At 38.7% G+C, this 18,502-nt stretch overlaps 1 protein-coding gene across 1 annotated transcript; it reads right to left on the reverse strand.

Annotated features, from left to right (window-relative positions):
• Positions 1–4,142: 4,142 nt before the first annotated feature.
• On the reverse strand, positions 4,143–18,182 carry slc25a10b (solute carrier family 25 member 10b). Its single transcript, XM_030739622.1, has 11 exons — positions 17,678–18,182; positions 13,137–13,256; positions 10,830–10,944; positions 10,617–10,665; positions 10,483–10,524; positions 10,332–10,375; positions 10,174–10,244; positions 8,848–8,940; positions 8,494–8,571; positions 8,333–8,389; positions 4,143–6,999 (listed from the first exon to the last, which is right to left on the reverse strand). Exons 1-11 carry the CDS (start codon positions 17,765–17,767, stop codon positions 6,898–6,900), a joined length of 861 nt encoding a protein of 286 aa, XP_030595482.1. The 5' UTR covers positions 17,768–18,182; the 3' UTR covers positions 4,143–6,897.
• Positions 18,183–18,502: the final 320 nt, after the last annotated feature.

Genomic DNA, 18,502 nt, shown 5'->3' on the forward strand with positions numbered 1-18,502 from the left:
TCTGCATAACTAAGAAGTATGGTTTATTGCATTAATGCCCTACAACTTTACAATATTCTGCAATCTTACATTTCATATAACACAGCTCACTATGCTGACATTATAATAAAAAAAAAAAACATGAAATCTGAGTAGAAAATGTAGAGGAGAAGGAAATGTTCTGGTGAAGAAGGAAAACACAGACACAAAATCAAGAGAATAATGATGGCCTTTTAAAAAATACAATCCACTTCAGTTACATTTAATCCTGATGGCATGGTCAGAACCAATCCTCAATATTCCTTTAAATGAACAACAGACATGTATGCACATATATAGCACATCCACAAGAGGTAAATTCCCTGTTTTTTTGTCTTTTCTCACAGCCCATCTAATCCTTCCCACTCCCTCTAATTCTTTCTCACTCATCTCCACTTCCATCAAAAGGATTCACCACCAGCTCCTCCTTATGCAAGCACACATTCTGAGTTAAATGTGTCACACAGGAGAAGACAAATAATAACACCAAACTCAATTTGTCTTGAAACCCTTGACAGTGTTTTTGATCTGTGGACAGGAATGCAAAGCGAGTCTGGGTCAAGAACAGCACAGAGGCGGTGCGGTGGAGAGTCACTCCGTGCAGGGAGAACATGGTTTTACAATTCAAACAGCAGCACGGAGCATCTCTTCTTCAAAATGAACCCATGGAGCCGGAGTAATAGGACAAAATCATTTGTTGGTTCCAAACAAATGAATGGCTATGCAGATCTGTGTACCTGATGATTATTACTTGTGTTACAGAATGTTATTTCTCTTTTAGCTCTGCTGATATCTAATAGGAATCTTTTCAGTGTCTAAATTCCGTTTATCAGAGCAGATAGTGCAGATTAGATTTTTTTTTTTTTTTGCTTTTCAGACAGCACAGACAGCACAACAACAAACCTAATTTAAAACTAAAAGCCAAGGGAAAGGACCAGATTCACCATTCCTTACATTCTTATTATAAAAACATCACAGATTTTTTTTTTTAAAGATGTATATCTACATGTTTGTGATCAACTATACGACATACTAAATAAACCTTAAAAGTAGGAGTTTTCTGCTAGCTGCTCTTCCAAAGGTCACCGGCATAATTTTTAATCAGTTCAAAATTAAACAGATGTCAGTAACAGATTTGAGAGATTTTAAGATGATGCTGTCCCAGATTTTTGTTCATCACTGGAATATTCTGCTTTTCTAATTTTTCTTTTTTGTTGTACCTTATGGTGAAGTTAACTGTCTTTAGGGTTTAACAGAGAACTGATAATATATCAATTATGAGAGCTTTACTTATCAGCTAACTCCCGGACAAGAAGTTTAGCTGCTTCTGAGCTGCTGAGACCTCATTGCCCCCACCGGCCAGTGGCATTAGATTAGACTGAGCCTGACTGCTCGCATGTGCAAAGCACCTTATTCCATCTCGATAATGTAAAAGGAAATATGACCACAGAGCTTAAACATCTCTGTCATCTAACCCACTGATCAGAGTGTTTGTGCTGAACAATGTGAGCAGAATATGAACGGAGTTGACATATTTTCAAATGGTGATGCTGATTAAAAATGCTTAAGCCATGCTAAACTACTGGAATTTGAAAAGGCAGTAGTAGTGGAAGGCATTTTTCTAGGTGCATTAAAACTTTAAATCTGAAATAGAAGAATAAGGACAAATAAAAATGGCCACAATTTAAAAAGTAAAAAATAAAATTAACCCCCCCAGTGTTAGAGGAAGTCTGATCCAGCACTTCTGAAGATAAAGGTTATCAGAGGGACCTATCTTACTAACATTTTTTATTTTATTGTTACTGGCTCTAATTCTTGCTTAGTTGTTTCATTTTAAACTATTTGTTTTTCATTAAATAATCTTTAAAAATGGGTATTAAGTACTGGACAGTACTTACAAAGACTCTGGATAGTTGTGCTTGACGTTGAATGTGGGCATCAGGGTGATGCAGATGAATAAGTTTCACCAAGATCAGGCTGCTCAAAATAAAACAAGAATGAAAGCAGTAGAGTTGTGGAACAAAGTTTTGAAACAAAATGACAGAAAGAAGAAAGTGTAAAGAAAAAAAAAAATAGGAACAATTCATGACCCAAAGCAACATCTCATCTGTCAAATATGGTGGTGCTTCTGTTATTGGGGGTATGTGGCTGCTGGTGGAACCAACACACTGACATTTATTGATGATTTCAGCGCTGGTGGAAGCAGTATGAATGCAGTGGTGCAGGAGCTTTCTTATGTGCTAAGATTGAGCCAAATGCAACAAAACTCTGTATATGGTTACATCAGTAATAACCACAAATACCTACTACCAGTCAAAAGTTTGGACCCATTCATATGAATAGGTAAGTGCGTCCAAACTTTTGACTGGCACTGTAATGCCAAAGTATCCAGGGGTTTTTTTTTTTTTTTTAGGGTGAAGAGGTTGAAAATCATCAAATGATCCAGTCAAATGTTGATTTTTAAAGACAAGATTAAAAGGCATAGAATAGATATCCATTATTTTATTTTAAAATTTTACTGAAGCACCAAGCCTGTAGGCTCAACAAAGGTTGAGGGATTAATACCTGTGGTCCTAACTGTATTATCAGATGAGTTACTATGTGCCAAATAGCACAGAACAAAACTTTCATTCTTCACTCACTTTCACTGTCACCAGACTTTCACCATGAGCTTTGAGTTAATATAATTTCCTGCTGTTTCTCCATCTAGCCTCAGCCTGGAACCTCCAATCACTTTTCACTGAGCTCTTGACCATGCTGAGATTAAACTGAACTGCAGCTGGCCTTTAGAGCAACATGGTGGTCAGGGAAGTGGGTAATTACTGTATCATCCTTCCTCAAAGTCCTAATGCTCTCAATAAGCCAAAGCACCGCTGAGAGAAATCAGCTCATCCACTAAATAAAATGAGGTGAGTGAAGTGAGTGAGCACTGGATTTTTATTCCTTAGACAGTTGCATTTAACTCTGTATGAGCTGTAAAGGTTTGTGATTCCTAGGTTGTCACAAATGCTATTTGTTGCAGGAGTAGACTATGTAGAAGAATGTGGCCAGCATGATGTCCCTGTTTGTTACTGAAGTCTCGTTAAGACTCAGGCTTAGCATTTTAATCTGATGGAAAAACCGAGGAACACTTCACACTGACACAGGGACAACTTCCCAATCATAAGGTGGACCCACTTAACTGGCAGCTCCAAATAGGGTGCAGATGTGAATGGGAGTGTGAATGGCTGTCCGTCTCTTTTGGTGATAGACTGACAACCTATCCAGAGTGCCTCTCACCCTATGACAGTGGGGACAAGCTCCAACCCAAACACAATCTTGAATTGGATAAGCAGAAGAAAGAGAATGGATGGATGGATGGATGGATGGATGGATGGGTGGATGGATGGATGGACAATCTTGTTAAATTTCCCAGTTAGAAAAAAAAAAAAAAAAAAAAAAAAAGTACTCCACTGTGAATTATTGAAATATGAATGGAGCATTTCAGTAACCATAAAATACAACTATCTGTTCTCCCCAGAGATAAATAAATAAATAATACATTTGAAAACAGTTGGATCCAGAACAAGCTGGTCATCAAATCCCGAATGCAGGAAGTACTTCACGTCCTGCGCAAAATGCTTTTTTGTCAAAATTTCATTTCTTTTTTTCCCCTCTTGGACAAATATGCTCATGAGGAACAATATTGATTCATAGCTTATGAGTCTGGTTGCTTGCATCACTGTACACAGGTGGCATACACAACTGTGGGAAAATAGTACTCCTGTCTAATATGTACATGAGCGGGGTGAATGCAGAGGTGACCTTTTAGTTAAATATATGTAATTGTGAGAGGTGAAAGGTCACATTCACAACTGTGAAGGGTGGAATTATTAAAGAAATGGGCACCTACATTCATCTGTTGCCATTAATCATTCTGTATGAATATGGCCACTTAACCACATAATTCTGCAAAATAAGTACTGATCTCAAGCCTGGGGGGGGGGGGGGGGGGGGGGGGGTTAAACTATGTCCTTGTTCTGATGAGGGCAAATCCCCAAGATGAACTTCATTCACAATTAGAGCCACTGTTATTTTACTGTGTGAGCCTTTGACAGAAAAAGGCATAAACACAAAGACTGCTGTTTGTTTTATGACACAGATTTAATCCAGCCCAGCAGGTCTGCAGCTAATTTATTAAATGACAAAAATAATAAATCACAAGAATGTGGCATGACTTACTGTTTCAAAATAAAAGTCTGCTATACTGTAATAGGTACAAAACACAATTTTTAAATTAATATTTTAATTAAAAAAAAAAAAATCACTGGTTAAAATCTAAAACCCAAATTCACTAACCCATCACTGTTCCTCCAGTTCATCCAAGGATGAAGATGTAGCACTTATTTGGCTGCACAAACAGGACACTGCACACGTTTCTATACTGCCCTCTGCAGGACAGATACTGTAAGGCAACATAACTTTCCAAGGTTTCTGTTAACAGAGCAGGCACAGCACAACAAATGCATAATTTGACAGAACCAAAGTCAAACTTATCAATGGAAAACAACTGAAATGAGCCATAAAACATACTTAATGGGAATCACAAATATTGTAATTTTACTTTTGGAATATGTTTTAACATACAGTATGGGTTTTTATGCAGCAGGTTCATCATAAGGATTTCAAGGCTTTTTGTTTTAATAAAGTGCCTTATAAAAAAAAATTAAAAAAAACAGTAGTATCCTGAGACAAAATCTGACATGCATTTAGTTAGACCAAACATTAAGATTAAAGAAATGCTACACTTGTAGTGCACAGCAGTTCTTTGCAGGCATCTTTATACATTAAAACTTTAAGATATAAAGTGGTCATAAAACGTTTCCCTACACAGAAGAAACCAGTGAGGAAAAAAAAGAATCTAGTGATTTTCAAAGCATGGTCTAATTATTTTTACTCCTGTGTTTAATGCAGATAATATAAATGCCATCATATCTGAATGCACTCAGTAAGTTTAATTTTTCAAACATGGAGCGTTAATGTCATGAAGGGGCATCATGTAAACCAAAATTTGTGATCTTTTCCCAAGCAAGTAGTTTTTTATGGCTAGATGTTACCAGTGGGTGAAACTGCTAAAGAGCTTTAAAAATGCTCTGAACTGCGGCCTCCTGGCTGACAAACTTGTGACTTCCTCCACATCCCCTCCAACCTCCTAATGTGCACTTTGTCACCCTTTAAAAGAGGGCACATTATGCATCAACACCTAATATTGCCAAAAGGACACCTTGTGAGTACTTCAGCACTGGCAACATCTGACATAAATGCATTGACAACTGTGGATGAGAATATTGGTTTATGACTTAACAGGCAAAAATATACCTGTTAGGACAATATCCTGAATTTCCTAAATATGTTTTCCCCATCTGGGTAAAGAGGTGGGGGGGGGGACAAGTTTGGAAGGTAAAACAAATAAAAATTAATTAATTAATTAATAATAATCTGCCTTAAATTCTCCATGCATTTTTGAAATACTATTTTTGTTCAAGAGGCTGTGCGACCATTAGGTGTTTTGAATGGAGTACAAACTTTCATGTGAGAATGGATGCAAAGAACAATAACACTGATGACTAAATCAGATAACAAAGCTGGTGATTTAGACCACATTTTACTTAAGCTGATGTCCCTTTGTAGCCACTGTGACAAAGCATGCTGGGAAAACCCAGAACACCTACCTCAACATACTACATTTCTATCCGAAAGACATGCATGATAATAATGTTGAAAACTTGCCAAAACATAATAAGTGGCCTGTGTTTAAACTAAATGGAAAAATGAACATGAAGGCATTTAGTTACATTTACAGGATGGAATTGAGGTGCCTCTTGTGACCAAAATTAGTACTGCAAAAAATGCCTTTTCTCCACCCCAATTTTTCCTGTAAAATAACAAATTTAGAAAGAATAATCTGGCAAAAAATCTGAAGTTAAACACAGGAGAGTAAACAATGTAGATCACGTGCATCACCAGTATTTTTTGCCCTCACTTGCATACCAGGCCTTCTGCACAAAAGAGGCTCCATCCTCATCAGGATCCCAACAACCTCCATCTTCACAGTTTCTCCACTAATTTCCTTCTCACTCAGAAAACGCAGCACAAACAAGACTGGTCCTCATCTCCTCTAGATCTGACAGTGAAGTGATAACAGTGGAATCAAATAAAGTACAAAACATCAGGTGAACAATAATGAAACCTTAACCTGTTAATAGCGGATTTCCAGTTCTAAAATATAAATTAATCAACAAGGAAGCAAACAAATCAGCACTAATATTACAACCCAAATGGTCAACAATGGTAGGAATGATTATTATGTAGTTATATAACAGCTTGTTTAGTCATGTTTCATTGCTCAGAGTTGCACTGAAGACAAGACGGTGGGTTTGTTTTCAGCTTTAAAAACTATAAAATCCTAAATATAATCTGACAACAATCAAATGTTAGAAAAGAACTGTGGAAAACAAATTTAAACAAGTCATGTGCCCATGTGTAGCTGAAATTTTCAGGAATATCTATTAATTTTAATATCTGTCATTCTAATAATTCTATTACAGACCCTTTAGATTAACTAAATTTTTCCTGGGAATCATACCGTTAGCATTTCTGAATAACGAGAAGAGGATTAGCTCCCTACTAGAAATTGGTGGTCCTGACAATCAAAAGAATTGGATTTCTAGCTGTAGAGGTAGAGCTAGAGGAAAAGGAAAGCATGTGCAAGTCATAGTAAACTGTGCACGTCTTCCTTTCTTCCCTTCTTTGCTTTGATGAAGAGCAGAGTGACTGTGGGGTTGGTGATTGGCAGTGACGGTCGTCAGGAAGGCTGAAGAGCAGCTGGTCAGAGCGCACTCAGGAGATGATGCGAATGCCAAAGTATTTCTTGAGCTGCTCAAGGAAGACGAAGGTGAGCACTGTGTGAGGAATCAAGCGGATTCCCGCAGGAACAAGTCCCTGTAACAAAATTTCATAAGAGGTTACCATTTGTAGGTTTCCTTCAACAAATCTTTCAGTTTAGAGCTGCTACAACGGCTTATTAATTCCTTATAGGGCTGAGTTTCATGGAGGTAGCAGGTAGAGATGTGGCTATAGATGATAAATGATCAATAGCGTCTTTGTGATCTCAAGGTCATTTGCAGCAACATTTATTCATCTTTGTTGCCCCTGTTAAATAAACCAGTAAATAAAAATGTGGTGTCTGCATTCATGCAGAGTGCTAATTATATACTCATGGATCAGAGAAAGACATGAGAGCACTCTGATCATCTAAATTCTTGGGCAGCATGGCCACAACTCCCAACATGCTCCCAAAGTTATCAACAGCTACCTCCAGCAACAAAAAGGTCCTGTAAAAGCAACCGAACAGGAAACCCTGAAATGAATGCAAACAACTACAGCAAGTAGAAACCTGAAGGTCTGTCATGTCTGTATTTCCTCTGGTAGTAACCAAGGCCTCTGTTTACCTCAGCTGCTGTAGGCAACAAGGCTATATTTGAAGTGGGTTTGCATTTAAATAGAAAGTCCCTCTGTTGATGTGAATAAGTAGTCTGGTTCATGTAGGAAAGCCTTGATGCTTTTTAAGACTGACAATGACAAAATGATGCACTATATTTACGCTTTCATGACAAGCTATAACACTAGGTGGCTAAACAGCCCAGTGAACCACACAACAGAGAATTTGATGCTTTTTTATGCCACACTTCTCAGTAAACTGAATATCTTTATGTGATGACAAAATGTAAAACAATGCTGTATATGTGACATGAATCCACAACTAAACCAACTCATAAAAATTTAGCTTATTGCTACAAATTTAAGACTTAACAGCAAATGACGAGTAAGACATTTTCTGACCTTCTTTTCCCTTTTATTATATGTGAGCAAATACGAGTACATGTAGGCGTACTGGTGCTGATTTAGAGGCAAAAAGTAGCCACATTTGTTGCTCTTGCTGACACATGATTTTACTTTTAAAAGCATTGCACTCAAAAGTGTTTGCACACAAGTGTTTGACATCAAATAACTAAATTGAGCCCTGTGGGCAGATGCTAATATTTGTTCATTCAAAACACAGATAAAGCAAACACCTTTGTTACACACTAGGTGACAGGTGATCGTCTCTGTGCTTAGAAGTTAGTATCGGAGCTCCTGAACTCTAGAAAATGTTTTTGATCAGACATCTCTGTGGTTGGATGTGGTTATAATGCATGACCCCATGTTTGCTTTTAAAGTAGAACAACTCAATACATTTAGGTTATAAATTTATTCTGTATTGTGTGTCTTTTACCTTATAAAATGCCAGTGGACCCAGTCTGGCTGTTTCTCGTAAGCAGTGTATCACCCCCTGAAGAAAGAGACATGCTGATTTAAGCTGATCATTAACAAATGAAGAGGACTGACGGACGCAAGTATGAGAAAATAAAAAGGGATAAGAAATGATCCACTCACCGTGTACTCTCCTTTTGAATTCATCAGCCTCGTCTTTAGTACATCTAGAGGCTGACACAGGAACGTAGCACAGCCTCCCTGCAGATGATGCAGATGCAGTTCATACAAGTTGAGCTGAATCAACAAAAACTTGGTGCAAAAAGTCTGAGTAGGTACTCAGTCATACTTGTCATGGTAGTCTTCAGAGCTTTTATTATATTTATAAAAAAAAAAAAGAAGGCAACTAGGCTTCTTTAAGTTTGTGAAGACCTTTTCCCTCTGAAGAGGCTTCTTCAGGTCTAAAAACTGAAGAAAGCTAAAGAAGTCCAGTTGCCTTCTTTTACAAGCTCTAAAGACTTGGTGCCAAACACTTACAGCAATGAAGCTGGAAAGAAAGTGCGTGAATATGTTATCTCCCATCACGCCTGTTCCTAACACCAGCTGCTTGGCCTGGTCATAACACGCCAACTACAGAACAAGACAATAAGTGGGAGAAAAATGGCATATTAATGGTACAAAGAAATAATGTGGCCATTCCACGATCCCCGCTCCTTTCAACTTAAACAGCAGACTGCAACGTGGATTGTTTTAAAAACTTCTTGTGCAAAAGGAAGTGACCTCTTAGAACGGCATTTGGCATGAACATTAACTCTATCTGCCTTTATTTGTTTTGCAAAACTATAAAGTATGTCCAAAATTCAGCACAAACATCAACGTTTTGACTTTGGCTCCCCCTAGTGAGAGTGCACAAATAAACATTTCTTGCAGCTGCAGCACCGGACTTGCACCAACCGACTTTTGCAACCATTTTCAATTTAAACAGGCTTTTATTTGAACATCTACATTGACTTTTGTGTTTGGTAATGAGAGTATACTTTACTTTTTGAATGGAGCGGCACAAATCTACAGGAATTTTGCATCAGGAAGGGTATGTGGCATAAAACGATGGGGAAAAAAAAAAAAAATATGTGGATCCATCCTCTGTGGTGGCCCTTTGTGAATTAGGGAGCAGCCAGAAGAAGTTTTTTTTAAGTGAAAGTTGCAAATCCTTTCAGCCACACGACCTCACACAACCTTACACAAGAGTCACCTATTTATGATTGTGCCACCACGACATTTGAATAAATAGAAATTGCACAACAAATACATACAAATTAAATTAGTTTAAGTATCTAAACAGGTTTGAAACTGCTAGTATTTACAATTTTTATTCTAACAATTAAAGTCATGCCCAAGTATGTTATTTTGAGTTTATTATCCATTAAACACCATATTCAACAGTCTTCTTTGTCCATTTAAATCTAAACTTTAGCCACCGGATATTTTTGGGGTATCAAAATATGAAAGAATTATATATTAATCAAATGCAATGAAAATACATTCAAACATTCAAGTTTTATAAAAAAAAAACAAAAAACAAAAAACAAAACTTTTAAAGTAATGAATTGACTTAGTTTTTTTTTTTTTTTTAACAAAAATGAATACAAATTATGCAGGTCACGTCAATGACCCAACAATATTAAAGTAAAACAAATGTGCAATCAACCTTCACTGCACAAGAATTGTTAGGATTGTGTGTGTGTGTGTGTGTGTGTGTGTGTGTGTGTGTGTGTGTGTGTGTGTGTGTGTGTGTGTGTGTGTGTGTGTGTGTCCTTACGACAAATTTCAGCCTGTGACTGCATTTTGACTACCATGACTTGCCTGTCCCACAGTCACCATTGCTCCTCTGCTGGAGGCCATGGAGGCTCCTGAGAAAAGTTTCTTTATACCCTCTGTGTGACAGGATGGAGATCACATGTCAGACACAATACCTGTGAGTGCTAAGCATGAAACTATAGTATTTCCTGCTAGGTATTTACCTTCTCTGAAGACTCTGAAAAGCCCATCAATGGCATGTTTGTAGCTGGAAGAAAAATTTTTAAAAAAGCATTAAATTAGTAAAAAAAAAATAAAGTAATAAACATATAACATCTAAACCAAAATCTTTAGGCTAGGAATTACAACACTCACTTTCTCCTCAGTTCTGGTGGTAGTTTCATGTCATTCTGCATCCTAGAAGCAAACACATTTCACATGTTTTGATTACAGTAATTGCTGATTGCAGTACTTTGCTTGCAGGAACTGTGACTGTCACCGTATGTTACCTGACATTCACCATGTCTGCAGGCGTGCCAACAAACCCACCAGTGAATCCTGTTGGCAGAGAAATCTTGTTAGAATGTGTAAGTGAGGCCCTGAGAGCGAGAAAGGGGAAAAAAAGCAAAGAGTGTGTGTGTGTGTGTGTGTGTGTGTGTGTGTGTGTGTGTGTGTGTGTTGTGTGTGTGTGTGTGTGTGTGTGTGTGTGTGTGTTTTTCCACCTCCGAAGGCTCCCAGCAGGACCTTCTGGTAAAAAGGCATGGGGCCCTGGCTCGTGCTGCCCATCATATCCCTCACTGTCTCATAGATGGCAAATCTGGTCAGGGAATATGACATCTGAGAAGACAAAGAAAAAGGACAAGAGAAGAGAGAACTCTTTATTCTGCTCATTTGTTTAGCATTTTGTGTTTAAAAAAAAGTGATAGTCACTAAAGATACTCACTCTGTCAAAGTGTTTAAACTAAAAAGCAAAAAAAGTTCAAAAGTACAGACTGCACACAAAAGATGAACATAATGCTGCAGCGTAATGTGCATTTCTTTTAGTTCCATTTTGCTGTTCAGCAGGTGACTAATCAATATACTACTGTTAAATGTGATTTGTGTAATTTCAAGAGCTTTAAGCCACAACCAAAAAGATTTGAAATTTTTCAGTTTATGGGTAATGAATACAGATATTGGTGAGTTTAGATCACTTAAGGCCTTGACTGGCATCTACTGCTTGTGGTTTAACTGTTCTTTCCCACTGCAGTCACACCACTGCAACAAGTATAAACTTGCTTTTCTCCAGTGATTAATTTGATCATATCCTGTTACCATAAACCAGCATTTTATTCATGAACCAAAGCTAACTTCAGATAATCATTTCCACATGCTGAGTTTAAAGAGCACAATTTTTATTTCAGTACTATGCACATTTTCTATTGTTGGATTTAATTTTTACTCTATGGAACAAAATGATAATGCTTAAGGGTAAATTGCAGGAGATTTATTGATAAGTAGTGACTGAAGCAAATAATAGATAATTAAAATAAATTAAACAGAGAGCAGACAGATAGTGGACCAGTGGATGCTAGGCTGACTTCACGGCCTTTGGGAAACATGTTTATCTTATTTATGGCTTTCCCGGTCTCAGGGAAAAATGTGCTTTATCTTATCCTTGAAAGTTTTGCCAAAACATGTACGTCTGTATAAGGAGGGTGAGTAGGTCACCGCGCCCTGTAACTAAGTAGAATAAAACTGCCATGTCATGATTACGGTGATGTGAGGGCAGGAAGGCATGTGCTTTCTTTTCTTTTTTTTTAGTAAACAGAGCTCTTATTGCTGATTGGAAGAAGCTTGTGCCATGAGGTCAGAACCGGCCACTGGACCAATGATGAAGGCCAAACCACAGCTCTCCATATCCGTTTTCCTTGTAGATAGCGGTAGTATAAAGTGTTATGCTTAACCTAGGATTGCTGCCCTTCTTGGGAGGGGAGTCACAGCCAGCTGTTTTTATGGCCTGTGATTTCCTGAACCAGGAGTGCCCATGTACCGTATTTTCCGGAGTATAAGTCGCACTTTTTTTCATAGTTTGGCTGGGGGTGCGACCTATACTCCGGAGCGACGTATATGTGACATTTATAACACATGAACCAAAATACTCCAGCCACTTGACATCTCCGTGAACCGGAGCTTTAAGGCAGTCTTGCGTAACCTGTGGGCGCAGTGGATGGTGGATGGAGAGCACAGCTTAACGGCAACTGGGAGAATGCGCCACCCAACTTTCCTGGAAGTCATTGGATGGATCAAGAAAACATGGGCTTCAGTGACAAACCATCCTGTTGGATTCAGAAGGCTGGAATAATTGGAACTGCAGCTGACGACGAGTCTGACTAACGCGACACAGAAGAGGAAGCGGCGCTTCGTCTACGGAGTGTACGGAATTGTTTAGAAGTGACACCGAGGATGAAGAATTCAATGGATTGATGGTTTGGTTAACTTGTTAGTATGTTCTTTATGCTATGGTTATCTGAATAACTTAATGTTACGTTAACATACCGAACACGTGTTCGTTGTGTGTCATGTAGCTGAATGTGCTACGTTAGCATAACGTAGGCGTAACCGTGTTCGTCCTGTTCTTTAATCCATTATTATTTTAAATTGCCGTTCAAGATGGAATTTCTGCTCTGGGTCTCGGATTCTATCAACTCCCCCCCCTCACCCAAAAAAAGTGCGACTTATAGTCCAGTGCGACCTATATATGTTTTTTTCTTCTTTATTATGCATTTTTTGGCTGGTGCGACCTATACTCCGGAGCGACGTATAGTCCGAAAAATACGGTACATGTATAATCTCTTTATACATCTTTAATATTAAATGTTTTAAATGTGAACTAAAGAAAAAAAGAAAGATCACTTAACACTATCTCAAACAAATCTAGACATTCAGCCTGTTTATTATAAATTACATTTAAACAAGACAACCAACTAACAAACACTACAACACACAAACTGAAGAAAGGACTACAGTGCGCACACTGCCACACATACCTGTCTGCAAAGAGAAGCAGATAAACCACTGTACAGAGCCAGGACCCCGTCGTTCTTCACCACATGAATGGCCATTCCCATCATCCTCTTCTTCACCTCCTGCTGTGTCTGTAAGTGTACCTAGAAAGACAATCAGGTACATCGCACAGTAAATATACAATAAATCATGAAGAAACTTTAGATAATGTGTGCTCCTGTTGTGGCTCACACTGCAACATCACAAAGGTTTTGTGGAGCAACTTAAAAGGGTAGTCCAATCACAGAGTCTTTAGCCTCCATGAAAGGGGGGCTGAAACATCCTGAGTTTCAGTCTCTAGTATTTGTAAAGCTTCTAAACACTCACCAGGCTCTGCTGAGAAAGTCAGAGCAGGAAGATAAGACATAGTAACGTGCAATTCAGGCAATCATTAATTAGTCTTCCAAATGTGTTACCAAGATGTATCTGTGGGTTTTTTTTTTCTAGCAGAGGTCAGCAGTTCCATAATGGGGCCTTGACCCTATGTTATTACCAAGATTACAGCTTTAACGTTACTGAGCCCTAAATTCACAATGTTTTTGCTGTCTAATTGCTATTCTTTAGTAAAAAAGTTGCATAAACAGTCGCAGTTGCATAAGATCACCCTTCTTGCTGGCCTGCACCGATACACTGTTTTTAACACAGACCGAGTCAAATGGGAAGTTGAATATTTAGTCCTTTGTGTTACTTGAACCCGCAGTAATGATCAAATTCCAAACCTTTTATCACAGCTCACTGCTTTTCAAAGTATCAACAGTGACGCAGACAACTACTGACTGCACAAACAAAAACTCCAGATGATGGTCACGAGAGGTCAGGACATTTAAGCTTTCCCATGCACTGCTCTTGGGTAACATCTAGAAAAGTTCACGCTCGGTTTGCCCGAGTGAAAACAGCAGAGGCAAAATATATTTGTAGCAGTTAATTATTTAATCACTTTGAACATAAACATGTAGTTGATGCATTTATCAAAATCAAGCTTAAAACAGGCCTTCAGGGTATTAAACATCTTACTGAATAAGCTGAATAAGTTTGTCCTTATATTTCTGTCATATAATGACATAAGTCATTGGGGGGCTATGCAGGGTTCCAGCCAGAAAAAATTCAAACTGGCGGTGGGGGTCCCCCTCGGTGCTGACCACTAGCTAGAACCCATGGAGGCCATCAGTGCTATCTGCTACAACTCTGGTGTTTTCCACAGTGGACCAATTAATAGATTAAAGGACAGAACACACGCAAGAGTGGAGGCACAAACAACACAGGGATCTCGAATTTTCCCTTAAAAAAAAATTAAAAAAACTTATCCTACTAATTAGCAATTTTAACTAAGGCTCCAGAATGGCACATTCATCTGAGTGCTAACCCAAGATTCATTTATTGGTTAGTTTTCCTAAAAATGCTCAAAAAAAAAAAAAAAAAAAAAACGAACAAATATTAAAAACATACAGAGAGAATTGCTTGTAAAATAAAAAATGCTGCAAAAAGCATATTTAATCCAGAAGTGCGTCGGTATGCTAATGATCAGTAATGTGTCTAATCTCTCTAATAAGCGATTGGAGCAATAGCGTATATGAAAGATTTTTTTTGGGTCCCCATTTATGTTTCGAGTCTGGAGAAACATTTGCAGGAGACAAAGCACAGTGAATTTTGTCTCAACATGTGTCCTCACATACATACATGAAGAAGAGTTAGGGGGATAAGTTCCAGTATTCACATTATTACTAAAAAGGGGTTTTAAGTTTTTTTTCTTCTTAGAAGTCAGATTTTCAGCATGATATTTAAATGAGTAATTCTGATCAATAGAATACTTATGTTGTGGCCATTTCTTTCAATCATTCTAGCAGCCGAGATTTTTATTTATTTATTTTTTTTTTAAAGAAGAATGAATCTTTATTTTACGCCATTTGACAGTTGAACAAACCTGGATTTGTCTCCATTTAACTCCAGTTTAAGACAACTTAAACTGGACTGATCAACATTTTGGCATTTTGTGCATTTCTGGACTCTCGCTTCAGTTACTTTAAACATGGCTGCATTTCAAGAGCTGTTCTTTTCTGGTTTATGTCGTCACTGCCGTTTTATGCTTTGGCCTCAGTGGTTACTTTAGTTAAGCTAGCAGTGAACTGAAACACATGCACGCACGCACACCCTCATGGAAACATTTGTGCACGCTCACCGTGTTGAAATATTACACCAGGATGAGGTGATAAGAGTCAAGAGTATGACTGAATTATTGTCTTTTTAGGTGAGGTCAGACAAATCTCGTCTAGCAGCTCTGCAGTACAGGTTCAGAAAGCAAGACGAGTTTATCTGATGGTGCAATAGAGGTCAGGATTAACACAAAAAAGTACACTGATAGGACATGACTAGGTACTTTTCCTATTTGATGTGGGTTTGGTGAATACCTACTTCCCAGCTTTAACAAATATGCAGTTCAGCCCTAAAGTTAGATGTCCTGTTAGCCTTTACAGAAATGTGCTATGGGGTACAGAATTACAAGGAAAGAAAATTTTAGGCTTTGCAAGTTGCAAAGTCCCAATCTGCTTTAACTCTTTCCTCCTTAGATGCCTACTAGGGATAACCCTTGTTTGTCTTTTCTGAACTGAGCAGTTTCTGTCAGATTTCGGGCCTGGTTGTGATTTCTGCCTGTCCAGCTTATTAGCGCTACCCTTGGGAAAACCTGCAATCTATTCTAATAGTCGTCAAACTGTGTCTTTATACTGATGTGTCAGAACTTGTCATGATGGGCACAGGGGAGGGTTACAGAGAGCAAAACAAACTCAGTTCCTGTGTGCCTTACATGCTCTCATTATATGATTATTATTTAATTTCTTTCACCAATGATAGCTCTCTATGAAACCAAAGTAATACATTTACCATTATGGTATTTAACTCATAGGCCATTCAAGGTTTTATTACAGAGGGAAAGGGAGGTTTTTAGGTTGCAGTGGAACACAGTTCAACACTGAACATCAGTTGGATTATTTTATGTCTGCTTTTATAGCAACGCAGGCAATGACAAGCGAACATGCAAAGCCACGCATGCCAACCTCATGGCACAAGGAAATGGGTGCAGTGACATCTGAAATGCCCTTAAGCAAAATTCTCCCATGTGAGAACCACTCCTTTTTGACACAAAGAATAACAATGAAGCAAAACAGCACGGCCTTCAGCTTTTAAATCGTGCCCCTTTCATTTGCAGGAAGCGACGTAAAATGCCCTCCTTACTTGCTCTCAATTTATTGAGATGACCACAGTACGCTGCACACTGTATAGAATGGATTAAAAACTCGCACAGTCACTCCAGTGTCTTACAATTAAATCATTTTGTAATTCTCTAGTCAGGAGATCATACAGATCACGTCAGACCAGAAGAGCTGGTCAACAAAAAACACCTTTGACTACTCTAAAATTAATGAATTATTTAAATGTTTTCCTCTTTTTTAAACTATTTCCTGGCAAAAAGTAACGGAAGCCTCTATCATATATGCTTTAAATGATACCTTTATAGGTTAATGTTTCATAACTGTTGTGATAGTGGCCTTGATTTTTCTCTAACATAAATCTATTTGTTGAATGTGTGGCGTGTACGTGATTGCCTTTTTTTTCCCCCATAGTTTGTGAAAAGTTGAGTTAGTGAGAGCCAACTTTGAAGAAGCTATACTTCAAAAACGTCTTCAACCAGCGCACAACCTAAAACACACACGAGGCACTTCAGGACATTTTCTGCAGGGAGGTAATTGCCAGCCTTAACTACATAATTACACACCACAAGACTTCCTGAGGACCATTTGGTCTTCTTAGGGCCACACAAGAATGAGCATACATGACACTAGATGCACTAGATGCACTCACAGACATGTAGAGTCAGGCAAGGACAGTAAGGAAAATGCCTCTGTCATACCAATCTTAATGGGATTTAAATTTGTTATTGATAACCATCTATAATTTTATTCAAATAAGCAACACATGTTGCTACCCAGACCTGTATACCCGAGGCCAGTGCTATGCGTGGGCCAGACCAATAACACTACTCTCCTAAAATTGGCCAGACAACAAAAAAGTATCATTCATTTTTAACCTAATTTTTTCATTTCGTGATTGATCCGTTTCCAAAACAGTCATTGAACAGCTTGAGCCAAGTATAATTTCATCAGTTTACAGATCACAGGCATTTCCACCAGTTTTCTCTCCTGTGTAGTAAGACTAACATCACTAAAAAAAGGATTAATATTGTTTATTAATGAAACATTGGGGTAAATATAAACTTCACTGCTGGTTTCACACTTTACAAAACCATTCAATGGACCAAATAACCCGACAGGCCTGTTCTGGCCTCAAGACCGGACCTGCGTTAAACCACATGTGACCATGATACCTCAAAGTCTGGCCATCTTCGATTATAAGTTATCCGCGAACAACTGTAATATATCACGTTCTCTACTACCGCCTCTGGAAACAGCTGTATCCATGTGTCAAGGCCTGTACACCCGGCGGAAGGCTGCTGTGCCCCTACCCACCTCACCTTAATGAGATCAAGAGGATGCGTGCAGCAGGCAGCTCCGCACGATGCCAGACCACCGAAATACCACCGCGACATTCGTTTTTCAGTCATGGTGCCAGGCTCTGCTTGTTCAGTGCTGATACAACGGTTACTTCCCTCCTCTCAGTGCGCCTCGACACGCTGTCCGGCTGCTCCAATGGCTTCCTGGCCTGCAGGGAACCGCTGCTGTAGCTAGCGTGGTCTACAGGACACGGATAACCTCTTCAAACATTCCGATAAGGGCCTGCGCTACGGACCGGAGACTTTGGGCTGCAGCAGCATCGCACCACACTTTCTTCTGTGTTTTGGTGACGGCCTGAAGCGCAATAGGAAGCAGCAGTACTCAGAGTTGAGGAGTGCAGCCAATTGTCACTGAGGACGGCGGATCTGCCTACTCTCCCCGGGGGGGCGGCGATATCCAAAGGTCGACAGCGGTATCAGAATGCTAAAACCCCGGCACAGAGAAAACTCGCATACTCCACTTTCACGTCTATTAATTGTCATGCGGTTTTAAAGTGGCACGCATCCTCTGCGCAGCTGCAGACAGCACGAAATGGTGCACTGTCTCTTTAAGAGGACAACAGTCGACATTCTCGTAACCAACCATGAAAAAAAGAGAAGTTTGGTAACTTAGTATTCCTACACAAGACAAGGTTTGTGTAATTTAAGCAGAAATCATCCAGGAGGGATAGTAATGTGGAAATGATCTCGTGTTTTTCGTAATTATTTGCGTTTTTTTTTTTAAATATTCTTTTTCTTTTAATTCATGGGGATTCAAATATTTAGGGAAAGATAAAGTTAGAAAGG

The sequence above is a fragment of the Archocentrus centrarchus genome, chromosome 1, assembly GCF_007364275.1.
Source record: "Archocentrus centrarchus isolate MPI-CPG fArcCen1 chromosome 1, fArcCen1, whole genome shotgun sequence".
NCBI lineage: Eukaryota > Metazoa > Chordata > Actinopteri > Cichliformes > Cichlidae > Archocentrus > Archocentrus centrarchus.